Here is an 18,856-nt window from a genome sequence, read left to right on the forward strand (position 1 = left end):
GAGCCCACCGATGATGTTACTTTAGCAACGAACAGAAACAGTAACAAAAAATGACAAGAATGAAATACAGTAAGTATCAGGGCCTGATGTGTCAAGCTTCAAAAAGTGATAAACAGCCAGCCAATCAGCTCCTGTGATTTTTCAAACCCAGCCTATGACATGGCAGGTAGGAGCTGATTGGCTGGCTGTTTATCACTCTCCATTTTATCACTTTTTGAAGCTTAGTGCATCTGGCCCACAGTGTGCCAGATGCCACTGGCCAAGAGACTGGATGCCATCAAAGGGATTAGTATGGAGTAGAAAAAACTTTTGCAGCGCACATTTGTTTTCAGCGATTCACACCAGATCTACAGCCAACTAACTCTACAATAGCTATGAATACAGCAGTGCCATGTATGGGAAAACCATCTGTCCCTCTCTATACCTCCATATGTTCACATAGAGCCCTATAGCTGACAGCACCCCCCCCCCCCCCCCCACACACACACACACACACGCACACACATAAAGCCACAGAGCTGTTGCTCAATTCTCTTTTAAAGCGAAAATGTCCATGCACCCTGCACCCAGCAAGTAATGGCTATCAGCCAGGGATGTGCAGTCAGGGGAGGCAGGGAAGGCAGTGCCTCACCGGTCATAAATGATAAAAAAAAAAATACAAAGATATTTAACACACATATAGTGTGCAATAAATATCTTATTTGTATTTTTTTTTATATAATTTATGTGGTGGGACACTGTGGGGAGGCTGGGAGGCATCGGGACCTGTGCCTCCTGCTGACAATGTAAAATTGCCAGCAGCGGGGGGGGCGGATCTAAGGACGGGCACAAAAAGTGGCTGAAAATCCTATTAGAAACCAATGGGGAAGCGGCACATACACATCTGCCTCAGTGACAGGGCTGTCACTGAGACAGATGTCATAGGACAGCAAATACAGGCTGTCATACACTGACAGCCTGTATCCGCTCTCAGAGCCAGCCCTATCTGCCGGGATCAGAGCGTGCAGCAGCAGCTGGACCAGCCGGGGGACACTAAGTACCAGACACCCCCTCCCCAGAAGCTGTTACCTTCGAGGGTCGGGCACTGGCAGCGGGCATCTGCGGTGGCAGGTATCGGCGCAGGCAGCAGGCAGCACGGCGGTAGTGGGCGGCGGGAGCGGGACTCATTCACAGCGCAGGGGCCAGGACGGTAGTGTTCCTTGTGCTGTGTGCAGGGAGCCAGGTAATGTGCTCCTGCAGCCGCACATGTGAAAGCCTGTGTCCTGTCCCCGTAGCTGTCGCTGAGAAACGCAGTAGAAGATCCAGCGGCTGCAGCAGGGTGGTCTGTGAACGGGTGTCCGGTGGGAGAGGAGGGTGAGCGCATACACCGGGAGAGCAGGGCACGGAGAGGCAGCCCTTCCCGCTGCGTGACAAGAGGGAGCACCCTTCTCCTGGTCCTGGCTGGGGGGTGGCTGCTGGTACACACAGACTGCCCGGCCCCAGATGTCTGCTTTATCTTCCAGCCTCAGACTCCGGGGGCCGGCCTGTGTGCTAGCAGCTTGGGGGAGCACAGCATCGGGTGCATACCTCACTGTGTAAGGTGACTTCCAGCACACACATATATATATACTTGGTATCAATCAATCAGAGCCTCACCAGTGACTGACCTCACCGCACGTCACTGCTATCAGCACTATTCCCAATCATAGTATGGGGGTCATTCTGCTTCATTCGCTTCCCCGCGCATTTGTTATTTATAATGATTTATGCTCATGTGCAGGCTCACTTGGCGAACGGCGACTTGCATATCACGGAGCAGTGTGGGACAGGGGTGTCCCCATGAAAATGATGGCCGTTCCCACGGAATTGCGGGCAGGATGAGGAGTGCTGGCGGTGGCCGGAATAGTCTCCACTGACTTATATTTGCGTGGCCTGAAGAAATCATTCGATGTGAGGGGATGTGAGCAGGACATGTGAGGGGATGTGTCTTAGCAGGGCCGCCAATAGGGGGGTGCTGTGGGTACAGCTCTCCTGGACCCCAGCCACTAGAAGGGCCACTGCAACCGCCCGACTGCCTCCGCTGCACTGCCCTCATTGCACGGAACAAAGCAGGTCCCGGAGCGCAGGCTTATTCAACCCAAGATGCCGACGGCCAATTGAAAAATGCTGCACCGGCTTTTTCAGCCAATCTCCTCTTCCGCTGCAGCTCAGCGGAAGAGGAGATGGGGGAGCAGGAGCTGGGTTACGTAAAATGAGGAGGGGGGCCATGGACTAGAAATGAGTCCCGGGCCTTAAAATTCCTGATGGAAGCCCTGCGTCTTACTGACACATCCCCTCGAATGGTTGCGAGGTTATACGGTGGCGGGGGGCAGTGATTCCGCGGGTGGGCCCGCAGATTACTATGTGAACCAGAATCAGGGCCTTTATGTGGAAGATAGATAAAGTAAAAAAAAAAATAGTTGTACAAATTGTGTCGACCGTATGTGTCAATTTGACCTTTTGCACCAGACATCACAGCAATGTCAGTCTGCATTCACTGATGTTTACTATGGAAGCCATTGCTAATTTTCCTGAGCACCTCTATGGACTGCAAGGAACAATTAGCAACGTTTTTTCAACCATCACAACCAATCAGCTTCTCCCTAACATTTTATATAATGCCCTTGATAAATACTAGCCAGAAGATAATCAGTTGCTAAGGGTAACATCTCTACTCTTTTGTATTTTGTAATATACATGTCGTGCTCCACAAATCTTGAGGGGATGCGGTCAGTATCCCAGCAGATGGGATGTCGGCAGTCAGAATACAACAGCGGCAACCCGGCGACGGAATTCCAACATCTTCGAGGATATCGACGCCTTAAACTGCCGACATGTATACTTCTATCCTCTCTCTGGCTTGGCCAAATGGGATACGGTCACTATATCTACAAGCATTTGGTCGACATGCATTAAGGTCGACAGAGTCATTAGGTTGACACAAGCATTAGGTCGACATGGGGTTTTCCACATTTTTTTATTTGGAGCCAACATGTGCCATGTGCCACGGTATTCCATGCCCTACCATCCACTAGGGCAGGGCTGGGCAACACCGGCCCTCCAGATGTTGATGAACTACACATCCCAGCATGCCTTGCATCAGTTTCAGCATGGCCACATAGCAAAATGAATGCAAAGCATCCTGGGATGTGTAGTTCACTAACATCTGGAGGGCCGGTGTTGCCCAGCCCTGCACTAGGGCGTGGTGGGAGAATAAAGCGTTGCGAGGCACCACTTTTCCTACATGGACGCTGTTGTATTTTTTATTACCAGTTACATATTTCGCGCACACATATTCCTGCCCCAGTGGAGCTTACAATCTATATTCCCTACCGCATGTACACGCACACACATTCACTCTGGTTTATTTTTGTGGGGCACCAATTACCTACCAGCATATTTTTTGAAACGTGGGAGGAAATCAGAGTACCCGGAGGAAACCCACAAACATACAAACTCCACACAATTAGGGCCATGGTGGGAATGGAACCCGTGACCTCAGCGCTGTGATGCAGTAACGCTAACCATTACACCATCCGCACTGTATTTGCAAAGCAATGCTAGGAAATCGATGCCCGCTTGCACGCAGCATGACGAAAAACTGATTTTACATTGTACATCGGATGTTTTATGTTCCATACAGAACTCTGTTATGTGTAGAGATAGGTATTCATTACACCTTTTTCACAATCAATAATTAGATTATTGTGATTAAGTCAGATTAAATTGTGATGTTGTTGCGGTCTGATAATAATTACTAGCAGAAGAGTTGATGACGGATCTGGAATTAAGTGCATACAGAAAAACGAGTAATTCCACATATAACAATGAGATGTGATTAGAAGTTATGTAGTGGCGTATTATCATAGATGAGGACTGTCACTGATCAGCAGCACAATGGGCATTAATGAGGTCATCCTGATTCAGTCATGTAACGCTGCAACACAAGAGACTCAGAGACTTGGGATGCAGAGGACAGAACTGCTGGGCAGCTTGTCATAGAGCCTTGATGGCTAACCTTGACACTCCAGATGTTGTCGAACTACACATCCCAGCATGCTCTGCTTCCATTTTGTTATTTGGCCATGCTAAAACTGATGCAGGGCATGCTGGGATGTGTAGTTCAACGACATCCTGCGTGTCAAGGTTAGCCATCAAGGTCATAGTCACCGTAAGGACGGGGCAATGGTAAATGTGCAGCGCCTGAGATTCGCGGTGGTTTCTGTCCCTAGCAATGATCGCAAGGGCTCAGTTGTATTCTGCGTAGCTCATATTGCCGTCATCCGTGGCTTTGGGCCTTATTCTAGTTCACTCTTTCTGACAAAATCCTTCTTAGATGGACAAAACCATGTGCACTGCAGGTGGGGCAGATGTTACTTGTGCAGAGAGAATTAGATTTGGGTGGGGTTTTACTTCAAAGTGAGCTCTATATTGCAGTGTAAAAATAAAGCAGCCAGTATTTACCCTGCACAGAAACAAAATAACTCACCCAAATATAATTCTCTCTGCACATTTTACATCTGCCCCACCTGCAGTGCACATGGTTTTGTCCATCTAAGAAGGATTTTGTCAGAAAGAGTGAACTAGAATAAGGCCCTTTGTTCTAGAGCAGGTATGTCCAAACTGTGGCCCTCCAGCTGCTGTGAAACTACACATCCCAGCATGCCTTGCCATAGTTTTAGCATTCCCTAATAGCAAAACTGTGGCAATGCATGATGGGACTTGTAGTTTCACAACAGCTGGCGGGCCATTGTTTGGACATGCCTGGTCAAGACATAGGTATGGATCATTACGTTGGCCTGATTTAAGTCGACATGCATTGGGCTGAAATAGGTCCAACATGGCTAAAGGTCGACAGTGGCTGGAGGTCGACACGAGCATTAGCTCAACAATGTGAAGGCCTACAGTGAAAAGGTAGACATGCGGTTTTTTACGTTTTTTGTCCCAGATGTCGACATAGTCAACATGGACTCGTCTAAGTGTACCGTGCGCTCGCCATGCTTCGGGAACTGTTTTATTCTCCCCCCACGCCGTCGTAGATGGTGGGGCATGAAATGCTGACATGTCGGCTCAATAAAACATGAAAAATTCTTGTCAACCTTTTAAAATGTCGACCTTTCCATTGTCGACCTAATGCTTGTGTTGGCCTTCCGGCGCGATTTTAGTCATGTCGACCTATTTCAGTGGTCGACTTAATACATGTCAATCTAAATTGGGTCGACCCAATGGCTGTGCTAGCCTGGTTGGGTAATGTGGACGTGGTATAATTGATCTACCCATTTAAATACCCATCCCATACACTGAACCCCCAATTAGCATAACGCGTTCCCAAGAATGGCTCACTGAGCATCTGAATCAGGCCCTAGATTCCCACTTCTTCACTCTTGAAGGTATTATAGCATACATTATTGTAAATACCTTCAAACAAAATGTAAATGTTGACATTGCATTTGAATTCTAAGATATGTGCACCCAGAAGTGTATTGTGCGAGGCTTTTTAGTGAACTACACCTACATTAGCAGTCCGCAGCACATTGTAGTTGACTATCTGCGTGCATCATTTTGCAATTACATAAAAATTATGCCACTCCACAAGATGAATCAGCTCTCAGGAAGAGAACGGAAAAGCGAAATGTGCACTTTATTTCCTGTAACCACCTGAAATACCGTCAGCGTATAAAGGCTCAAGTCAGTTATTTTTTTAAATACGAACATAACTTTATTGTAACTTATCTGAGAGCAACGTAGGGTTGGTAACACAGCTCAACAAAGAGAATATTTGCTTGGTTGTGAATGATATTTGAAGAAATTAAGGGTATTTTGGGGTTGGCGAATTCAAAAATTGAAGTCATTTTTTCGACTTCACTCTAGTTCTTGAGATAGATCGGGCTCTGTCTGGCCATTCTATAAAAGGCCCTGTTTTATTGGCTGAGATCTTTGTGATCTGGTTTCCCCCACTCACTCTGGATAACATGTTTATGGTTCCTTACTTGGTTAAAGGTAAGGAACCGCATTTTGTTGCCGTAGTAAAGGCTTTCGGTAAACTCTCCCCATGAAAATACTTCGGGACTGACCCCCACCATCTGTCCCGAACGGGACATTCATGCAAAGTTAGAGGTACAATTGAACACTGCAAGTGAATGAGGTCGTGGGGGCAGTCTGAGTACCCCAATGACAAAGGAATGACGTGATGGTGGCAGTATGAGTACCCCAATGTGATAAGATAGAGGCCTTTGAAAGGTTCCGGTATAGCAAAACGACGGGTCTAGATCGTCAATCCCATGGTCAATCACTCTTGGTTGAACGTGTCTAGATAGACGCATAAAGGTAGTCGAGAGTGTCTACATTGACAATAAAAAGAGTTGGATGCAAGCGTTTGATCGACGGGAACAAGATCGACAATTACTAGGTAGACATACGTTTTTCACATTTTTTGGGCTGTCCGTCGACAAGAACGCTAAATAAGTGTACCGTGTCCCCTCGCTTCGGGCACGGTGCCTCGCTACGATCGACACACTGTTATAATCTGACACTATGCCCACTTGGATGGTAAAGTATGAACCAAGTCCGTCTTAAGCAAAAAAACATGAAAAACGTGATCAGGTTCCGGTAGATCTGACACTTGCATCTAAGTTTCGTTACTGTCGTCTATCTTTAGAAGTCTAACTAGACGCGCCAACAAGATCCGGTTTGAATTCCTCTATGCGCTATTAACAGCACCGATTTATCCGTTTGAATTCCACTGTGTCTGACGAATTTCTTTGATTGTCATAAAACTTGTAGTTGATTAGAAATTAATGAGATTCTCAGTATTAGGGTGGCGAATCCTGGGATCCCTGGATTTGGCCCCGAAATTGCCGGGACTTAAATCCCGTGATTTTGGGATTAGACTGCGCATACGCAGTCTAATGCCGTGCAGCATCCGAGCACTCGCTCAGACGCTGCCTGGCTGTGCAGCTCTGCGCAGCGTGACCCGGTCAGAGGTCATGCTGCGCAGCCCGATGGCCGCACCCCCACACCGCCGCTGTACAGCTTCCGGCCTCACCGCCAGGGATTCCGGGACCCTCTGCCGCTCCCGCCCGACCGCACTGCCGCTGTTCAGTTCCGGACACTCTACAGTTTACGGCCACACTGCTGGGGAATCCGGGACCCTCCGGATTCTCCCCGGCACCCGCCCGCGTAAGTAAATGTGTGGGGTGGGCAGTTTGTGAGGGGTGGGGACTTTTTTTTTTTAGGGAGGCCAATCCCGGGATCCCGGAATTGAGTATTTTTCAATCCCAGGATTAAAAAAATGTCCCGGGATTTGCATCCCTACTCCGTAAAAACATTCATATTGGAATCAATGATGACCTTACTGCACACTGTTTGTGGCAGGTAATGAAAATATTCAATACATACCTCTTAATCTTAACCCTTTGAGTGCCCAAATCTCTTTGAGGGATGTTCAAAATATCCGCTAAAAATGAAAGCGTCGCTCACATTTGTTATATCAATTCAAATAAAAAAATGTTGTGCAAAAAAATAAAAAGTATCTTTTCCTATATAAAGGTAACATTATGATGAATAAAAATGTTTGCTTGGCAATTTTCCACACCTATTTTGACAAATTTGTTTAGGGTTAATATTAAAGATTTGTCTCCTAAAAATGTATTTCTTGGAACCGGGTTTGTGCTTGATTTTCATCAGCGTTTTCTAATAGAATTTTGTTTAAAAACATAAAATGATTGTGGTTTCCATGCGACGGAAGATTTAAGTGCTTAACACTTCCCAGCACAGGGCCGACCTGCTGATTCCACAGCGAATCACAATGGCTTGTTACAGCACTAAAATGATTACGAGGGCATTAAAACCACACCTCCAGCACAATAGAAAAGGCAAAGAGTAAATGGTATGGACTAATTAAACCCACTCCCACCTGCCGGCGGTGTCGCCTATGCTTATTATGTAAGCGACACAGTGTCACTCAGAGTATAAATCACAGAGCACACGGTCACACCCACCCATGTCTGTGCTAATCTCCCCAGCATAGAGCGCAGAACATTACGTATACAGGGGACGCAGATAAGATTCAGCTTATGTAAAGCTTACATCATGCGTATATAAGCTGCCCACAGGCAATCAGCTCAGTTGAAGTGCCAGGATTGGTCGGTTTTAATGCTCATTTATGGCCAAACTGGCAAAATTCCTTTTTTAGTCACATAATGGGTTGGCCATAGCAACCAATCAGATTCTGTCGGTGCGATCCTTGCAGCCGCCCATATCAGATACTCACTTGCGGGCAATAAACGACGGCAGGGGGAGGAGTGGGGGGGTCATGCAATTACCAATCCTCATATTGTGTCCCATAAAGTTATGCTCCTTGTATCAAATTATACCCCACACAGTAATGCCCCTTACGCCATATTATGCCCCTGACACTATACTATGCCCCACACAATAATGCCCCCTATCAATTATGCCACATGATAAGGCAATACCTAGTTTGTCAGGGGTTTTATGCCGCCCCAGCGTCTGGCAACCCCTGTCACCTGGATCACTGCAGCATCTTCCCCCAGAGAGTCAGCGGTACCCGAAAATTCCGGGACCACTGACTCTCTGGCACCTGCACCTTTCCCTGTTGCTAAAGGTACTCTGGCATCTGTCTCCAGTGAGGTGTTTTGTTAGGAACATTTTCAACTAGGGATGGCCATCCACCATCGATGATTTGAAATCATCGATGGTTCATGGCCGATGTAGAATACTTTTGCCATCGATGGGGGAGAACCAGATGGTTTCCCTCCATCGATGGAACAGCAAAACAATGTTTTGCTTTTTTTTTTTTTTCAAAGTGCCGGGACACTGAGCATAGCTCCGCCCCTGACACCCGCGAAGCCCCGCCTCCGTGTTTTGATTGGCCAATCAAACACAATGGCTGACCATCGATGAAAATATTGATGGTCAGTCATTGCATAGTTTAGCACTATCGATGGCCAGTTGCAGAATTGCCATCGATGGCAACCATCGATGTCAATTGCAACGATGGCCATCCCTATTTTTCAACATTATTCAATGCGAATGACCAGACCGCGTGGAATTCTATCGCATAGACACTGTTTGAAGGCCCTACAAATGACCCTGTACTCCATACCCACAGGCAAGGCTCGACTGCCCTTCTGACCCTATTGGGACAGTTTGGTAACACAGAGAGGTGGGCTGGCCAAGCAGCTCCACCTCCAGGCAGTGTGATTGGCTGCGTCCCCGAGCTCACGCCCACTCACCCCTGACCATGTCTCCTTTTTGCTAGCATCACATCAATACCAGGACTCTAATACAGTCCCAGTCCATCCCTGATCACAGGAACCACATTGCCAGCTGCACACCCTACTAATATCACTGGGGCACATTCAACCCTCACACATACTGGGTGCGGATTATTAGATAGATATTGTCTACATAGACCTAGGCCTAAACGTCGACACGAAATAGGTCAACAGGGTCAAAAGGTTGAAAAGAAAAAAGGTTGGCTTGAAAAAGGTTGACATGGTCAAAAGGTCGCACATGAAAAAGGCAAACATGAAAAAGTCGACATGAGATTTTTCACTTTTTTGTGTGTCATTGTTGACACCTGTCGACACAAACCCACAATTGCTTCAGGCCGGTGCCTTCCTCCGCTTGGCACAATTTACCATTCTCAGTTGTAGTCCACATGACAAAAATTGTGAAAAACTCACGTCAACTTTTTCATGTGTCTACCTATTTCATGTCGAACGTTTGACCCTGTTGAGATCGACCTACTGACTGTCTCTATCTAGAGGCGCGGTAGATCTATCAACCAGAACCAACAGTATTCAGACCTCTCCCATCTATAGCTAACCACAGAGTGCCAAAGACCGCCTCCTTAAAAGGTAGTCCTGCTAGGCCCAACCCCTCCTTTTATAGCTGATGCTAAGCCACGCCCTTTACCGCCAGGAGTCAGGGACCGTTATTCTCCACCTCTTCCCCACTAGCGAATGAGTGCAGATCTGCAATGCTATTCTACTCACTGACAAGAACTGCACTGATTATACAGCAAGAGGGGGGGGGGGACATTAACTAAATACATTTTGAAATCACACATATTATACTACGGTCTTTAATGGACCAAAACCATATTTTTTAATTTCTGAAAAAAGTCTCAATTTAAAGTTGGTATATAAATATATATACACTTAATTAGAATGTAGTAACGCTGCATAGCAGAACAGTGGCCCTGCTGTTGTTCTTGTCTATGAGGGTGTCAACTAAACCTCTTCAGCTTACAAAAGTGGCGTAACTATAGCACCGCAGCTATAGGGGGCGCTGTGCATGTGGGGGCGCCGGGGGGCTGCGGTGCTATAGTAATCCCCCCCGCCCCCCATCCCCCGCAGGCTTACCCGGTGACGTCAGCCACCCGCCCCGAGGATGCATGGACATTACAACATTTCTATGGACCACCCCCATAAAATGCTGGACAGTAACTTGTGTCCACCCGAAGGCATTTGCACATTCGCGCATGTGGTAATGCCCACCATCGGCCGGGGGAGGGAATTCGGACCGCACCGAGCAGGTGTGAATCGCCCACATAGTTAACATATAGCTGTGTTAGACCCCTTTTACACCCAAAATCCCGGATCCGACCCAGCATTTGGAAGAAGGATCCAAGCCGGGTCGGACCCGGGATTTACTCCATTTACACTGCGGTGCCCACCCGCAGTGTAGACGGAGGCGGCGCTTGCAGATGACATCATCTCCAAGCGCTGGGACTGCGGTGATCCCCGCCGGATACGCCGATCACCATGCTGGGGGCAGTCCAGCACCAAGGTAAGCTGCTGGGCTACCCCCAGCCCCCATGCACCCCCCCAGCCGTCATCCGGGAGGAGAATGGATGCCGCACACAGGCATCCATTCACCTCCTCTGCTGCCACCGCTGCTGTCTGCAGAGTATAGCAGACAACAGCGGGGGCTGTGTGTGTGCCCCCCCATCCAACCTGCAGATGCTGCGGTCCGCTCTTTGTACGTCCCCCATTGATGTAAATCATCCGACTTGGGGTACCCATTTACACCACCCTCTACCCAGGTCCTAGCCATGTTCTACCCAGGTCAGGAATGGGGAGAAGTCCCGTGATGCATTTACACCGCCTCCGACCCGGGTCTGACCCGCCGAAGACCCGGAGTTTTGAGGCGGTGTAAAAGGGGTATAAGAGAATGATTATTCATTTTCATCTCTGTCCTTACCCCAGTGCAGCTTCCAGTTTACCTACCACAGGCACAAAAACACATGGGGCAATTTACCTAGAGGCCAGTTCATTTATCCGTATGTTTTTGGGCTGTGCAGGAAAAACCTAAAAAGGCAAGCATTGCAGATAGCGACCTGTTTAATGTTAACCCTGTTATTTAGTATCACAATGCTAACCACTGTTCTACTGTGTTGGGTTTCAACACTATTGACTTTGAAAGGTCACACAGATTAAGCAGTAGAGAGGAAATGGGCACAAATCGGGCACTGAAGGGAGAAAAAGCTGTGGTGACGAGTGGTATCATTTTAGATACAGAAAGTTATTACTTTGTTTTTGTTGTTTTATTTATTCCATGATTGTTTGATTTTTTTTTTTGCAAATATATTTCAAAATCAGGGGTAGATTTATTAAGCTTGGCGAAGTGATAAAGTGTCTGGTTTTTGTCACCGGCCGATCAGCTCTTAACTGTGAAGTTACAGGCTTGGTTTGAAAAATGACAGGTAGGATCTGATTGGCCGGTGATAAAAACCAGAGACTTTATCACTTCACTGAGCTTAATAAATCTGCCCCATAGTTACAAAATAATCAAAAACAGCACATCAAAATGTGTAATGAAAGCCATATACAACAAAGGCTAGTCATCATAATAAATACAAAATAATAAATACAAAACATAGCAGCAATAATTCCAAAATAATAATAATAACTTTATTTATATAGCACTCTTTCTCCAATAGAACTCAAGGCGCTTAACAGATAGGATGAATGTAATACAGTACAGAAACAATGAAGTACAGAAAAGCTTTTCATAAACAATACTTAAGGGACTGAAGGAAACGCTTGAGTAAATAGGAAAGTATTGGGTCTGTTTTTGAAAATAGTCCAGTATAATATACTAAATAGTAGAAAAAATTAAAAAATCTGACATAGGTAACCGGTTGTTACTTTGGATGCTGGGCTACTGAAATAAAAACTGAAATAGGGTGTAAAACTTATTTTAGAAAATTAATAGACATAATTATTTTCAATAACAGTGTAACAACTGTTGACTTGTTTTCCCACTACCACTGAAAAAGAACAATTGTCTATCAATATTCCTTGAAGGGTTCAGTGCCCAAAGTTCTGCAGTGTGTAGTCACTACTTTTTCCGGGTACACAGAATAAACCAAGGTCAGTGATGTTGTGAAGCCAGCTAGATATATTACCAGAGGCCTAAATAACATGTGGCTTTTTAGTTGTTTAACTACAAGTCTCAGCATATCCTGTCAGCTAACATGCTGGGGCTTGTAGTTTCAAAACACTAAGCAGTATATTTATCAACAGTCAGATACTAAATGCAATCTGGGTCCAATATTAACCCCAAAAATCATACTGAGGCACTTACATGCGGGCGATACTAAATATTTGCAGACATCGGTACTTGTTTCCTAGAACGGCCACAATCTTGTCCATCGTGTACCTTAAAGTTAAGGTACACGATGGACGCGATGGACCCGATTTCCTTTGAAATCAGGTCCATTTTGCCGGCAAAGGCAAAATCGGGAGCATCGCGACGGTCGCGTGCATTAACATGGCCCGCGACGCGACCGACGCGATGGACGCGATTTTGCCATAGGCTTTAATGTTAAAATATTTTTAACATTGAAATCAGGAGCATCGCGTCGGTCTTGTGCCATTATAATGGTACAAGATGAGATGGACTTGATTAAGTCCATCTCACATAAGAAACAATGTGAAATGGGCCAATATGACCCATTTCACATTGTATATGGCCCCGTCATGGTTAATAAGTTAACCAACCCCATTGTGAGCGTCACCCCACGATTGACGCCAACCCGAAGCGTGGCGAGCGCAGCGAGCCCGCGAGGGGCGGCGGTGCGCGTCCTCCAACCTTTTCATACCCCTACTATCCACGTCGGTGTGGAGTTGAGAATATAAAGTGTGGCGAGCGCAGCGAGTCACCGAGCCCGAAGTGTGGCGAGCGCAGCAAGCCCCGCGAGGGGACGCGTATACCTGTGAAGTTAAAGCAATGATTGACCTTTTGATCCTGTCGACCTTCAGTGGTCGACCGAATGTATGTCGACCTTCCTTTGGTCGACCTAGTGACTGTATACAGAGAAAAGGGTACTGATAGAGACATATGGAAAACAACCACCATAAGAACACATATAGGCCCTTATTCAGGTTCACTCGCAAAGGCAAATTCCTTCTCAAATGGACAAAACCATGTGCACTGCAGGTGGGGCAGATGTAACATGTGCAGAGAGAATTAGATTTGGGTGGGGTTTTACTTCAAAGTGAGATCTATATTGCAGTGTAAAAATAAAGCAGTCAGTATTTATCCTGCACAGAAACAAAATAACTCACCCAAATCTAATTCTCTCTGCACAAGTTACATCTGCCCCACCTGAAGCGCACATGGTTTTGTCCATATGAGAAGGAATTTGCCTTTGCGAGTGAACCAGAATAAGGGCCATAGTGTCTGGCTTACTTGATGCTGCAGTAAACCATACGTTGAACCCTGACAACGCCAGTATATCACCCCGCTTCCATACTGCCGGCAATGCCACAAACTTTCCAGGAGTTTTTTCTGCTGGGATATGGCCTGCCCATTCCTGGGCCGCTTTGTATCGCACAAGAGTCACCAACACGTTTGTGATTCGTCCAAAAACAACCGTGTGTATACAACAATCCCAAACCTGTCACAGCAGTGACCTGCCTCTCTTAGCAAGTACCAATTGTCAGATGCAGATAACTATCAGTCACAGAGATACTTGATTGCAAAATACTTAACACAACATAAATGTATTTATCGAAAAAGGTAATTACAGTAGAGAGCACACAGCAGTTACCGCGGCTCCATACATCCACAGGACAGGTAAGACCTACCTGAGCAGGTACACGGCCCTTTCAATGTCATTAAGTTCTTCATCTACTGTCAGCCTTTCAATTTCCTCAGGCGACTGCAATAAGATATACAGAAAGTCAGTGGGGGATGCAAAACAGAGTGTTACATGCATTTAGTGACAAAACACTGCCTGTACCGTGCCCAAAATAATCAGAATTCACATTATGTATGCAAGAGCTGACACTGCTCCAAAGGGAATTACACGCACAATTATTGTATGTACCTAAAGACTATAATTATAAGCAGGAAAATCAATACAAAGCCCTGGGATAAAATGACAGAGCCTGTCTCCCACTTTCAACTAATGAAATGGTGTCTTCATTGGAATAGGATGTTCAATCAGATTGCATTGAGTTTGTAGTAGGGAGGCAGAGAAACAGGTGGGAAGGGAAATGATTATATGGGTGCATGTAAATACAAGGCAGCTGTGATGGTGTATATACAGTATGGGCAGTATATAGAGGAATACTTACCTAGTGAACTGTAAGTGGGAGTTTATTAACCCTCATTAATGGTAATGTAGCAATAGACTCATTACAGGCAGGTAAAGGACGGATAGTGGATATGATTTGTAGTCGATGATAATTTTGCATTTGCTAATGAAGCCTATGCAAAAATCAGGTCATTTCTATGTTACCCCCAAACTGCTCTTCTATTCATCCATGGGAGACCCCAATGCCAGCTCTGTGTGCAAGGAGACCTTGGCATGATGCAGCATGGCATCACACCTCACCTGCACTGGGCACTGGTTGGTATATGGGAAGGGGTGGGGGGCAGTAAAGGGCCAAGGCCAGGGGTGGGGATGCAGACAAGTAAATGACGTCACGGGGCCCCCCCTGTACCTTCAGGCTCCTGCGGACCGGCCTCTCGATGATCGCCAGCTCATGCAAATCCTCGATGTAGCCGAACAGGCTGCCCTGGCTGAAATCCATCCTGAAGAAGCCGGTGGGATGCATGGGGAAGTCAAAGAGCCGCACTGGGCATCGCCCGGGAGAGAGTGGCGGCTGCGGGGGCTCTGCACATGCCAGGACCCGGAGATCCTGAGTGTGGGGGCGGCTGGAGAGAGGCAGAGGGTGGCGGGGGAGGACAGGGGAGGAGCCAGCGGCACCGAGATCAATTCACCGGGACTAGTGCGGCTGCTGCGATGGACCAGGGCTGCCCGGAGCTGCTGCTAATAGAGGAGACAGACTGGTAGTGAGGAGGCACAGGGCACTGGTACTGAGGGGGCACAGGGTACTGAGGGGGTACAGGTACTAAGGGGGCACTGGTACTGAGGGGGCACAGGGGATTGGTATTGAGGGGGGCACAGGGGACTGGTACTGAGAGGGGCACAGGGGACTGGTACTGAGGGGGTACAGGTACTTAGGGGGCACAGGGGACTGGTACTGAGGGAGGCACAGGTGACTAGTACTGAGGGGGTACAGGGGACTTGTACTGAGGGGGTACAGGGGACTTGTACTGAGGGGGGCACAGGTGACTGGTACTGAGGGGGCACAGGGGACTGGTATTGAGGGGGCACAGGGGACTGGTACGGAGAGGGGCACAGGGACTGGTACTGAGAGGGGCACAGGGGACTGGTACTGAGAGGGGCACAGGGGACCGGTACTGAGAGGGGCACAGGGACTGGTACCGAGGGCACAGATGACTGGTACTGAGGGGGCACAGGGGACTGGTACTGAGAGGGGCACAGGGACTGGTACTGAGGGGGCACAGGGGACTGGTACTGAGAGGGGCACAGGGTTCTGGCACTGAGGGGGTACAGGTACTGAGGGGGCACAGGGGACTGGTACTGAGGGAGACACAGGAGACTCGTAGTGAAGGGGCACAGGGACTGGTGGTGAGGGGGGCACAGGGACTAGTAGGGAGACTCGTAGTGAATGGGCACAGGGGACTGGTACTGAGGGGGGCAGAGGGGACAGGTTCTAAGGGGGCACATGGGACTGGTACTGGGGGGGCACAGGGGACTGGTACCGAGGGGGCACAGGGGACTGGTACCGAGGGGGCACAGGGGACTGGTACCGAGGGGGCACAGGGGACTGGTAGTGAGGGGCACAGGGGACTGGTAGTGAGGGGGCAAAGGTGACTAGCACTGAGGGGGTACAGAGGAGTGGTATATAAAGGGAACAGGGGTCTGGTACTGAGGGAGCACAGGAGACTGGTAGTTGGGTGACAAATGGGACTGGCACTGAGGGTGCACAGGGGACTGGCATTGAAGTAACAGGTGACTATCACTGAGGGGGCATCGAGTAGTATCAATTAGGTAGCACAAACGACTAGCACTGAGTGGCACTCGGGACTGGCACTAAGGGGTAAGTACATGTGGGGTACGTTTACAGACAGTGAGGGGATACAGGAGTTAAAAGTACTGAGTGGGCACAGGCTTGTAGGACTGAGTGGGGACAGGTTAGTAGTACTGAGGGGGTGCAGGTTAGTAGAACTAAGGGGGCGCAGGTTAGTAGGACTAAGGGGGCACGGGAGGACTGAGGGGGTGCAGGTTAGTAGGACTGATATGACTGAGGGGTGCAGGATAGTAGGACTGAGGGGGCGCAGGTTAGTAGGACTGAGGGGGCGCAGGTTAGTAAGACTGAGGGGCGCAGGTTAGTAGGACTGAGGGGGCCCAGTTTAGTAGGACTGAGGGGCGCAGGATAGTAGGACTGAGGGGCGCAGGATAGTAGGACTGAGGGGGCCCAGGTTAGTAGGACTGAGGGACGCAGGATAGTTGGACTGAGGGGCGCAGGTTAGTAGGACTGAGGGGGCGCAGGTTAGTAGGACTGAAGGGGCGCAGGTCAGTAGGACTGAGGGGGCCCAGGTTAGTCGGACTTAGGGGGCGCAGGTTAGTAGGACTGAGGGGGCCCAGGTTAGTAGGACTGAGGGGGCGCAGGTTAGTAGGACTGAAGGGGCCCAGGTTAGTAGGACTGAGGGGGCGCAGGTTAATAGGTCTGAGGGGGCGCAGGATAGTAGGACTGAGGGGGCCCTGGTTAGTAGGACTGAGGAGGCGCAGGTTAGTAGGACTGAGGGGGCCCAGGTTAGTAGGACTGAGGGGGCGCAGGATAGTAGGACTGAGGGGGCGCAGGATAGTAGGACTGAGGGGGCCCTGGTTAGTAGGACTGAGGAGGCGCAGGTTAGTAGGTCTGAGGGGGCGCAGGTTAGTAGGACTGATGGGGTGCAGGTTAGTAGGACTGAGGGGGCCCAGGTTAGTAGCACTGAGGGGGCGCAGGTTAGTAGGACTGAGGGGGCCCAGGTTAGTAGGACTGAGGGGGCGCAGGTTAGTAGGACTGAGGGGGCGCAGGTTAGTAGGACTGAGGGGGTGCAGGATATCAGTAGGAGGCAATGGAACTATCAGGGCACGAAGACCAGTGCTGTGCCCGGGGTGTAGGGGGCACCAGTGCTGTGGCCGGGCTGCAGGGGGCACCAGTGCTGTGCCCGGGGTGCAGGGGGCACCAGTGCTGTGCAGGGGGCACCAGTGCTGTGCCCGGGGTGTAGGGGGCACCAGTGCTGTACCCGGGGTGCAGGGGGCACCAGTGTTGTGCCCGAGGTGCAGGGGGCACCACTGCTGTACCCGAGGTGCAGGGGGCACCAGTGCTGTGCTCGGGGTGCAGGGGGCACCAGTGCTGTGCTCGGGGTGCAGGGGGTCCAGTGCTGTGCCCGGGGTGCAGGGGGCACCAATGCTGTGCTCGGGGTGCAGGGTGGCACCAGTGCTGTGCCCGGGAGCTGGCACCAGGCGGCTGGCTGAGTAGGGCAGCGCTCACTGGCGGAGGATCGGGCCTCGGGTGTCCGGAGCTGGCTGGCGGCTATGCGGCTCTGGTTGAGCGGGGCTGAGTGTGCCAGTGTGGCTGGGAGCAGGAGGCGGCGCCCGTCTCCATAGCAACGCATCACTCACTGTGCTGCTGCTGCTGCTGCTGCCTCACAGCGCACCAGCCCGGCTCCTGTACTGCTGCCGGTGTGCGTGTACGTGGGGGGAGCATACTCTGCACGGGTATCGGGGACACCCTGGTGCGGGCGTGACCATACCGTGGGCCTGATTCAGACCCGTTCGCAGCCCAGACGATTATCGAACTACCGTGTATGCGCGCAGTACGCATGCGCGAGCCGTGTGTCTGATGCCAGAGAGGTCAGGCTCTCTGCTCCCAGTGTGATTGACACCCTGCGGGCCTTTTCTGGGCAAGATCACGTGTTGCAATCCGAATTCGGTCCCAGACAGTCCCAATGGTTTCTGTACATATCAAGGCAACGAACGGCTTCAGCGAGTTACACACTTTCCGGGCCATTCGCTGTGGGGAGGGAGGGCCGGAGGTGTGCAGCGGGGGGCAACAGGGGAACGTCCCCATAAAAACGCTGGCCGTTCCCCTGTAGAAGCAGGCGTTGCGGCTGATGTCACATGATGTCAGTGCAGGGACTGACTTTAGCAAGCAGCGAAGGGAATAAAAGTCAATATAGGCCGACCTTTATTACCGAAGGAGAAAGAATTCATTCGATGGTCAGCAACCATCGACTGATGTCTCCCGCACCTTCGGCCTTGGGGAGGGGGGGGGGGGGTCGCTCAGCCAGGTGATGTGATGCGATTTAGTCCAAAAAGTACCCGCAGCACATACTTTTTGTGCTATGGGATGTGCGCCAGAGAGCGCTTCGATTCGCAGGCCCAAAACGCTCCGTGTGTGTGTGCACCTTAACACAATCCGACGGAGCACACTCACTA

At 49.5% G+C, this 18,856-nt stretch overlaps 1 protein-coding gene across 5 annotated transcripts in view; it reads right to left on the reverse strand.

Annotated features, from left to right (window-relative positions):
- Positions 1-15,332, reverse strand: part of PPP4R4 (protein phosphatase 4 regulatory subunit 4) — a 116,684-nt gene extending 101,352 nt beyond the window's left edge. For 2 of the 5 annotated variants that reach the window (XM_083166902.1, XM_083166901.1), the window contains exons 1-2: positions 14,634-14,844; positions 14,142-14,215 (exon numbers count right to left, since the gene is read on the reverse strand). Coding sequence is in view for 3 of the 5 variants with exons in the window: in XM_083166900.1 (XP_083023026.1) it covers positions 14,142-14,215; positions 15,003-15,116 (188 nt within the window). In the remaining 2 variants the exon portion in view is untranslated. Of the gene's footprint in view, positions 1-14,141; positions 14,216-14,633; positions 14,845-15,002 lie in introns of those variants that run through there. The other 3 variants (XM_083166900.1, XM_083166898.1, XM_083166899.1) reach the window with 3 other exon arrangements.
- Positions 15,333-18,856: the final 3,524 nt, after the last annotated feature.

This window comes from Crinia signifera, chromosome 12, assembly GCF_055691185.1.
Source record: "Crinia signifera chromosome 12, ASM5569118v1, whole genome shotgun sequence".
Lineage (NCBI taxonomy): Eukaryota > Metazoa > Chordata > Amphibia > Anura > Myobatrachidae > Crinia > Crinia signifera.